Below are 9,170 nucleotides of genomic sequence, written 5' to 3'. Positions count from 1 at the left end.
GGCATGGCTCTTCCTTCCCTCCTCCCTGCACTGTATCAGGAGTGGGTAAAAGATATCTCTGACCCCCTTGGTTTCCATAACGGGAGGTGGCAATGGAAAGCAGTCACTGGGATCTGTCCTCTTGCCAAGATTACATACAATGGAAAATTCTACCAGTAGGAATATGTGGTGCCTAGAGTGGAGGTGTGTAGATTCTGGATAGTCAGAAAAATCACAGATCTCTGCTTTACTTGTATAAGACTTCAAATTTTCCTCAGTAACTCTGTGGTAAGTGTTTAACATCTGGCTCTCTGGCCCTGATTTGTAGCACTTGTACATTTCCACAGGGCAAATACCCCTACTGTGGCCAATTTCATGATACTACATGACATCTGAGCACAGTTGGAAATACACAGTAACATACTACTGTATAACGTTTCAGCCATACAGCTACAACAGATGTAAATAATCTCAAGTGCATAGATGATAGTAAAATGTGGTGAGACAATGAGGAAGTGATGAGTTTTGAGTATTTATTACCTTTGTTAACATAATTTAATTGTAAGTTTATACAATTTAATTTTTAATCATAGCTGTATTTAGCAAATGCCTTGCAAAATTTTTGAGAAAATCTTTGAGCCAGTTCCAGCATACCACTGCCCATGAGGTGGATCAGTAATGTTATTGAGAGAGAGATTGAGAGATCTGAGAGATTCCTTACACAGTAGGATGTTTGGTGGAGAGGCCTGGGACCTGGGAATTTTGCACAGCAGTCTATAACACTGGGAACTCTCAGTAAAAGAATAATAATAATGCCTGGCATTTACTTAGGAGAACACATTCTTACTCAACATCCCACTCATTTTTGATCCTCACAACAAATCCAAGGAAAAGGTAAACAAGGTATGTTACAGGTGAGGGGACGGAGAGTCAGAGAGCTGAAGTGACCACTGACACGTGGAGCTGAGACTAGAATTGGGTCCTTGAGACTTCCAGTTCACAGCTTTTTCCATACCATCCTGCTTCTTTGAACCCCCTGCCATCACTGGGAGAGCCATTTATTATAAGCAGCCCATTAAATAATCTGGGATGTGTATGTCAGGCCTTATTCCCCAAATTCATTCCAGGGGCCTCTCCTGTATCTTCACAAATAAAGAATGAAATAAAGTTGGAGGCTCATAGAGTGGGCAATGATAACCCATTGCTTTAGCAGCTTTGATAGTCAGACCCCAAGATGGCCACCAATGATCTTTACCCCCTGGTGTTCATGTCCTTGGACCCCTACATCGAAGAGGGCTGGCCTTGTGACCAGTAGGATACTGCAGGAATGATGGTATATGACTTCTGAAGCCAGCCATAAATGGCACTGCAGCTTCTGCCTTGTTCTTTTGGATCACTGGGGGAAGTGCTCTCAGCTCTTGTGCTCTGGGGGAAGTCAGCAGAGGGTTGTGCAGACACCCAAGCAGCCCTGTGGAGAAGCCCACATTGGAAGGAACTGAGGCCTCCTACCAACAGCCAGCACTACTTGGCAGCCATGTAAGTGAGCCACCTAGGAAGTGGATTCTCCAGCTCCAGACAAGCTTTCAGATGACAGCCACCTTGGCTAACACCTGACTGAATCTCATAAGAAACCCCAAGTCAAAATCACCCACCTAAGTGCTCCCAAAGTATTGAGCCACAGAAACTGAGAGATGACCAATGTTTATGCTGTTTTAAGCCACTTAGTTTTTGGGTAATTTGTTACACAGCAAGAGTTCAACTGGATTTCTTTCAGAGCTGCACCATATGGGCTGTGGGTGATCTTAATCCACTACAGAAAGGTGTTAGGGGCTTAAGCGAGCACTTTAAGTAAATTGTTGTGTTGTTTTGTTTTCCACCAAAGAAATTGAACTCTAAGTTAACATTGGAGGGCTTTGTACAATATAACTTGAAATGCATTTTCTCTTTAATGCTTTTCTAAATAAATCTAATGCTTTTCTAACATTTTTTTCCTATTGTTATCCACAAAAATGTGCACTCTATACTGAGTGCATCTGCAACTCTGAAGAGCAAGGCAGCTTGACCTGGCATTCACTCAGGCGCCCTTAAGTCATCCCACAGCACTTTAGACCCCACCTTCACTGTCCCCTTTGATACTTTGGGGTCTCTGGGCCATGGCATCGCCTGCCCTTTGGGAAAGCCTGAACAAGGGAAAATAATGAAACAAATTAATTAGGAAGGGAGGGGGCTAGAGACCCCACTGGATGTTGCGGGTGGCGACCGTAAGATCATTAGCAAAACACCAGCCCTAACACCCTCCGGGAGGCTGAGCCTAGAAAAATCAACTCGCGTTCCCAAGAGCTCAGGAGAGGATCTCAGCGTAGACAGGCTGTCGTGCCTACCGGGAGGGTGGGAGCCGGGATCACCCCAGCTCCTTGGCGCGTTTCCTCCGAGCTGGAGGAGGCCGAGGGTGGACCCCGGAGCCGTTGTCCAAGGCGAGGCGCCCGAGCGCCGGCGCGGGGAGACCGGAGGTGGGACGCGGCAGGCTGCGCTTTGCAGGCCGGAGGCAACGGGTGCGGAGCGCGCACGGCCCCTGAGAGCCGGCGCCTTCAGCATGGAGTGGGAGTTCAACTTTCTGCTCTACCTGGCGCTCTTCTTCTTTCTGCTCTTCTTACTTTTCCTCCTGCTCTTCGTAGTCATCAAGCAGCTGAAGAACTCCGTGGCCAGCACTGCCGGGGCGCTCCAGCCCGGGCGCCTCTCGCTGCACCGGGAGCCTTGGGGCTTCTCGCAAGAGCAGGGGGTGTGACCGGCGCCGCGCGGACACTGGCAGGAGGGCATGGAGCTGTTCGGGCACCGAGCTGGGTCTCGGCCTCGATTCTCTGGCCGCCCGGGTTCGAGGGCCAGGCTCGGCTGCCTCGCTGGCAGGTCCGTTTGGGCGTGGGAGGGGTTGGCAAAGGGGCGAGTTTCTCCGCTCCTCCGGGAGGCTAGGGGCTCGCGGCGCGCGGGGATGTCAGGGACGGCGGGTGTCTGGGGTCTGGGCTGGTGCTGTGCTCTTAGGGAGGGACCCTAAGCTTTTCCGGGGCAGGGAAAGATGCAGAAAAGAGAAGTTTAGCTTTTGGAGCCAGAATGGCTTTGAGCCCCTGCACGCTCTTCTTCCAGTCCAACTGCTATTCATCTTGTACCCAAGGGGTACAACGCTAAATTATTCAGGTAATTCAGTCAAGCCGCTTCCAAACAAAATCGAATGTCATCCTAACCTTTGGGACAGGAGGCAGGAAGAAACAGGGCGCACTCGGAGTATTCCAAACACTGCTTTAATTATCTTTGTGCTTCGGAGATGCTAAATGGGATTCAGCTGGCGGTGCCAAGGAGCGAGGACTCAGGGGCCCATTTTTTTTAATGGGGAATCTCCTCTTTCTCTTGATCCCTACTCCTATTCTAGACGCCAACCCCGTAGGAGCCTGCGGATTGCCGCTGCGGTAGGTTTAGAGTCTGAAACAGCAGGAGGGTGAGCGTTAGAGTGGGAGCCATTGGGAGAGTCCTTGGAGTTGCCATGGAGGGCTGGAGAAAGGAGGCAGTTTAAGCATTGTAGGGCAACGGGGAAAGGACAGGAAGAATGTAGGCTGTCCTGCGTGATTCGAACATCTTCGGGAAGATTGACGGGCATGAGTAAACTGCTCACCAGGTGCCCTAAGAACGCTCTGGGCAATGTTAGTCTGGGAAGTAACTTCATCTTCCAGATGCTTTTTCCTCGGTTTATGCCGTCTGAAGTTCTGGAGCCGAGCTACTGCTCTGGGCTGGGGTGTGGAGGACCGCGGACGCAGTTACAACCGGGTAACCGGGCTGGAAACACCAGAGATGGACGTTTTCTGCGATGGTAAGCAGGGAGCACCCTTGGTTTCACTTTGTCCCTGGGTAAACTTTTGAAGACCCAGGGCCTTTAAAAAGTGAGAGCTTAGGATGGAGGAAATGGGTGCAATGAAATAAAGGGCTCTTTCCCACTCAGAACCAGTGAGCTTCTACTGGAACCAGGGAGCCAAACTGATTCCTAACCTAGTACAGTGTCTAGATAGAGGATCATAATAATTAGAATGGGATGTGAGAAGTGATTGCAATTTTAATAAATATGCTCTTTTGGAAAACAGTGTGCAGGGGTTCTTGAAGTTGAAATATGTAATGCAGATACAATTTGTCTTCAGTAAGGGAAGATTTGGGTTCAGTCATGTTTAGGATAAGATAAGCTGTTCCTGTTGTGACTGTAACACGGAAAACGTTTATTAATTTTAGACACAAAGACAGACCATGTAGAAAGGCTAAAAACAATGAAACAATAAGCGTTGCCTAAGTTGATAATATGAAAGTGAAGTGGAAGACAATTATTTTAATAATTCGAGAGAAGGAAAAATAGTCTCACTTGTGTGAATATTTATGGGGGAAGTTTTGGCCTGACATTCAGATAATTTCCTGCTTTCCTATTTCACTTTACTAGAATAGAACTGTTGTTAATGAAGTGAGTGGTTTATTTTAAATATAATGTCATAAGCAAATTCAAATACATATGTATATATACATATATACACGCATATGTGTGTATATGAACACATGTACATATATATATACATACACATATATACACATACACACACCTCTCTTTATTGGAGGTATAATAAGACTCGATTTGAATTCCCAGTTTGAATCTCAGAATCAACTGCCGTGATTCTAAATTGTACTTTGCACAGTAGTTCTCTAATTGGTTGACACCTCTGCAGTGACATGTAGTTATACAGTTGTATGGTAATATGGACTTTTAAGATGAGTGTGTGAGTAATTAATAAGCAATAATAGTTTATAAGGATGGAAAACAATCCCTTCATACTTTATAAATAACCAGAATGCAAATTGTTTTAACCACCTGCTTGTTTTGATTTTATAATCCTTTATTCTTCCTAGCAGCGCCACTGGTGTCCAGAGGTTTAAATCACCCCTGACTCTTCTAGACAGGAGACTATAGAGAACTCAGGGTGAGTAGTTTGCTGCCATCCCAGTATTAAGCCAATCTCTTTGCTGGTTCTACTGACTGAGTTTCCTACGAAAAGAGTGGTTGCCTTTCTCTCTTGTGGCCAGTGCCATTTTATAACCTCCTCAGAATCTAATTCATTAACTACTAAGTTCCCATTTATCCAGGCAAAAATGAATATTTATTCCTATTACCCAATCTCTGCCTGGAACTTGGCCCTAAAATCTGGGAATTAAGGATTCTCACAAGTTCTCTCAGAACTTGCTGCTGTTGATCTCCTGCTTTGCCCTTGCTTTGTTAGAGATCTTGCTTTTGAAACTTTGACATCTCTACATGAGCTGCCCTGTTCCATTCATTTATTCAATCATCATTTTTAAGAACCCAACATAGATTGATCTCTCACATTAGAACTACTTTTGAACTCAAATTTTGTGCTACCTGTATACATTTTTAATCTAATGCTTTGACACCCACAGTGGCCTAGGTGCCAGGCTTGTACATATTGGCTGCTCCATCCACCACACCCTGGTCCTGATAATCACTCCACCAAGCCTGTTTTTGAAGACAGTGTACATATGAGCTAGACATTAAAACGTTTTGAAAAGTCAGGAACATTTAAAGTAACTGCTCATTATATAAGTGTAACTTGATTATAGAAAATTGCTATGTTTTATTTTCAATATGAGGTTTTTAGTGACTCTTCAGCAATGTTAGAAACTGAGTTGAATTTCTTACATTACATGGAAATGGGCCATAATTCGATTGTTACATAATATTAGTATTCTGTTTCAACTGTTCTTATTTCATTGTTGTTTCTAAATTTCAGCTGTTTAAAAAGACTTCAAATCTTATTAGAATAATCTCGATTGTTTCACTGATTTCCAAACTTGTAAGTGCAATGAATCTGCAGTTCTACTTGGAAAGATAACCATTTTAAGTTGAATGAGAATGACATCACAATCATACCTGTGAAATCTAAATTGTCTAATAAAGTAGATTCCTATGTCTGAACTTCAATTTTAAGGCACAGCTGTGGATGCAGGACTGATGCCATCTGGTGTGATTCCACAGAATAAGAGAGAAAATTTACCCAGGGTGTGCCATGCACTGGCTTTTCTGGGAATGACAAGGTGCCAGGATTTGTTTTTGGTTCACTTGCAGGGGTGGAAACTTGGAACTAGGTGAGTAAAAAACATGCAATATTCTATTTTTAGCTTGACATTTCATGTTTCCAATTTTGTCTATAGTTTCAAAATAAGTGCAATAGAGTTAAAATTTTTTAATGGCCAAAATTCTAAACATTGTAAATGGCTAAACCATTTTGGATAGTGGGAAATGATTATTTTTTCTAATTCATACCTACTAATATAGAGACTTTTAGAATACTAATGTAGTACATAGAAAGTACTTGCAGAATACTGTACTCTGTTTTTATTTTTGTAGCTACTCTGAGGTACTTGTGCTTATTTAAGCTAAATCCACAGCTTAAACTCTGGGACCATTAGGAAATCACTGTCAGCTGTCTGTGTCACATAAAGGGAAAATTAAACATTGAGTTGTAGATCTTTGATGTTGATTTTTTGTTTGTTTGAATCAGTGAAGTCAATTCTCAATTCTCCATTTTTTACTTCATCTACACAAAATAAAGTTATAGATGAAATAATGATCTGAATAATTATCTGAGTAGTTAGCATTTTACCATATAAGAATTTGAGTAAGCAGAAGGGCAGACCTGTATTTAGAGAGTACTGAGAACATAATAGACACGCAGAAAAAAACTTCCTAATGGATTAAAACCCCTCTTATTTGCCTTAATAGCAGCTATTTTACACAGTAATCCTGATTATTTCCTCCAACCACCTTTGGTCTGTTTAGGCATTGGTGGGTTCAAGATATACTTTTGTTTTATTAATATGATTCTATGAAGTTTCTTGAACTTGAATATGTACAGATTCTTCAGGCAAGATATTTTTTACTTTCAGATAAAAATTTTCTTATTGGGAATCAAGGTGGATTGCTATCTTGAAATTACTGGACTGAACAGCGGCTTAAACAAAGTAGGGGTTTCGTTTTGTTCTCATGTAACAAGGAGGTTGGGGGTCGGCTAGTACTGGTGGTGGTTCAGCAGCTCACAGATGTCAGGGTCAAGGTGGCCCCTGAGGTTCCCATGGCTTTTCCCTTAGGTTCCAACATGGTTGTTACAGTTCCCCTCAAGAAGATGGAGGAAACCCAAAGGGAAAACAGAGCATGCCAGTTTGAGTCCACTTCCGTTTAAAGAGCTTTCGGCCGCCCAGCAACTTTTGCTTATATCTCATTGGCCAGACTGTGTCATTGGCTCCTGCTGTGTCTTAAGATTGGCTGAGAAAGGTAGTTTTTGTAGCTGGATATATAACTGCCTTCAACAAAAATCTGAGTTCTCTTGATAAGGAAGAAGATAATGGTGGATCTTGGGTGAACATCTTGTAGTCTGTGCCCTGGATACAAAATACAGTAGTAAAGAAGCATAATGCTTGAAACATATCAAAACTGTAGCTCCTTCACAACTGACAACACTCCAAGCAACACTGCTGTGCTGTGAGAGAGTGAGTAGAGTGAAGACATGTTAGGTTTTCTCATGAAACACTTACCAGGACTGCCCTTCTCTCTCAGCCAATATCCTTGCCCCCATCAGGCTTTTCTAGAGGAAGATGCTGGGAACCTGCACACTGTCTTGGAGGACATAATCTCTTCATGGAGGTTTGAAATGGGATGAGGAATGTTCTACCTTTGCTACTTCCACATCTGCTTCATTTATCTCTTCTCTGATTTTCCTGACAAATTTTTGGTGGAATCTCGTTGAGTATTTGATCCCCATAAAAGGATCATTCCTTTCATGCACAGGAGAGGGTAATCTGTGTGAAGAAAGGCTACTTTACTCCCTTCTGTGACTCCACCACCAATCTAGGAATATCCTGGAAGAATTGCTTCTCAGAACTGCTTCCATAAGCAGCCTACATCCTGGCTAAGCAAAGGGAGAAGAAACACTTCCCACATCCAGGGCTGTCCAAAAGAACTTTCTGTGATGACAGAAATGTTCTATATCTGAACTGTCTTATATGGTAGCCACTAGCCACATGTGGTTAGCGAACACTTGAAATGTGGCTACTGTGATTGAGGAGGTAAATTTTAATTTTATTTAGTTTTAAATAATTTAAATGTAAATAGCCACATGTGGCCAGTGTCTATTGTGCTGTAGAGCATAGTACACACCTTTCTCTTTCCCGTGTTTTAGAACTTGCTGGGTGTGTGTATGGGGAGGGGGTTGGTTAGAGTCACCTTGTAAGTCACATGCTTGGTGTTCCATGGTCTTCACTGTTCCACCTGGCCATTGAACTTGTCTCCCAGAGGAAAAGGAATCATGGTATTTTGGAACTGAATTCAAGATGTTAACTTGACATTTACACATTGAATGTATGTATAAGTGGAATGGTCTCCTGGGAATAGATCCTGTGATTGATTTTAGTAATAATTGTTGATGGGAAAGGGGTAGTGCTGGTCATTTAACATTCCTAGTGAACATTATGTGTTCCTAGTCAAAGTCAGCAGAGATTATTTTATTCTGTTGTGTAATTCATTCCGTGTTACTTTATTTTTTTTAATATTGTGGCTGCTAAACACTACTTCATGTCTGTTTTTCAAAATACTTTGTGGTTTATACTTTTAAAAGGCTATGAAATAAAAAAATAATTATATGTAACTCAGCTTGGTGTGTGTGTGAATTATTATTACCCATACTATTTTTTGTGTGTGTGTGTGTGGTGCGCGGGCCTCTCACTGTTGTGGCCTCTCCCATTGCGGAGCACAGGCTCCGGACGCACAGGCTCAGTGGCCATGGCTCACGGGCCTAGCCGCTCCGCGGCATGTGGGATCGGGGCACGAACCTGTGTCCCCTGCATCAGCAGGCGGACTCTCAAGCACTGCGCCACCAGGGAAGCTCCTCAAATGACTATTGATTTGACTATGTGGGACTATTTCTGGGCTCTGTATTCCATTCCGTAAGGTCATCCTTAGGCTACTACCTCAGTGTCTTGATTACTGTATTTTCACAATAAGTCTTGATATTCACCACAAAATGTTATGAATCTGAACTTTTTAAAAATAAACTTCTACTAAATATTTAGTCTACACACAAAAAGTAATTTCAGTTGAAAATGGT

At 42.9% G+C, this 9,170-nt stretch overlaps 1 protein-coding gene and 1 long non-coding RNA gene across 2 annotated transcripts in view; both read left to right on the top strand.

The window, feature by feature from the left end:
• The window catches only part of LOC132494448 (uncharacterized), a 5,078-nt gene extending 99 nt beyond the window's left edge, over nt 1-4,979 (top strand). Inside the window, exons 2-3 of the long non-coding RNA XR_009533066.1 lie at nt 3,699-3,835; nt 4,912-4,979. This is a non-coding gene — a long non-coding RNA (uncharacterized LOC132494448). The remainder of the gene's footprint in view (nt 1-3,698; nt 3,836-4,911) is intronic.
• On the top strand, nt 2,208-2,828 carry SMIM43 (small integral membrane protein 43). The gene has a single exon (XM_060105561.1). It carries the CDS (start codon nt 2,573-2,575, stop codon nt 2,762-2,764), a length of 192 nt encoding a protein of 63 aa, XP_059961544.1. The 5' UTR covers nt 2,208-2,572; the 3' UTR covers nt 2,765-2,828.
• Nucleotides 4,980-9,170: the final 4,191 nt, after the last annotated feature.

The sequence above is a fragment of the Mesoplodon densirostris genome, chromosome 1 (assembly GCF_025265405.1).
Source record: "Mesoplodon densirostris isolate mMesDen1 chromosome 1, mMesDen1 primary haplotype, whole genome shotgun sequence".
Classification (NCBI taxonomy): domain Eukaryota; kingdom Metazoa; phylum Chordata; class Mammalia; order Artiodactyla; family Ziphiidae; genus Mesoplodon; species Mesoplodon densirostris.
Note: the sequence above shows the minus strand (reverse complement) of the source record. Positions and strands in the feature narration are given on the sequence as shown.

What these genes read in the sequence shown, in the direction of transcription:
- SMIM43 (XM_060105561.1), top strand. Translation starts at nt 2,573, where the DNA reads ATGGAGTGGGAGTTCAACTTTCTGCTCTACCTGGCGCTCTTCTTCTTT.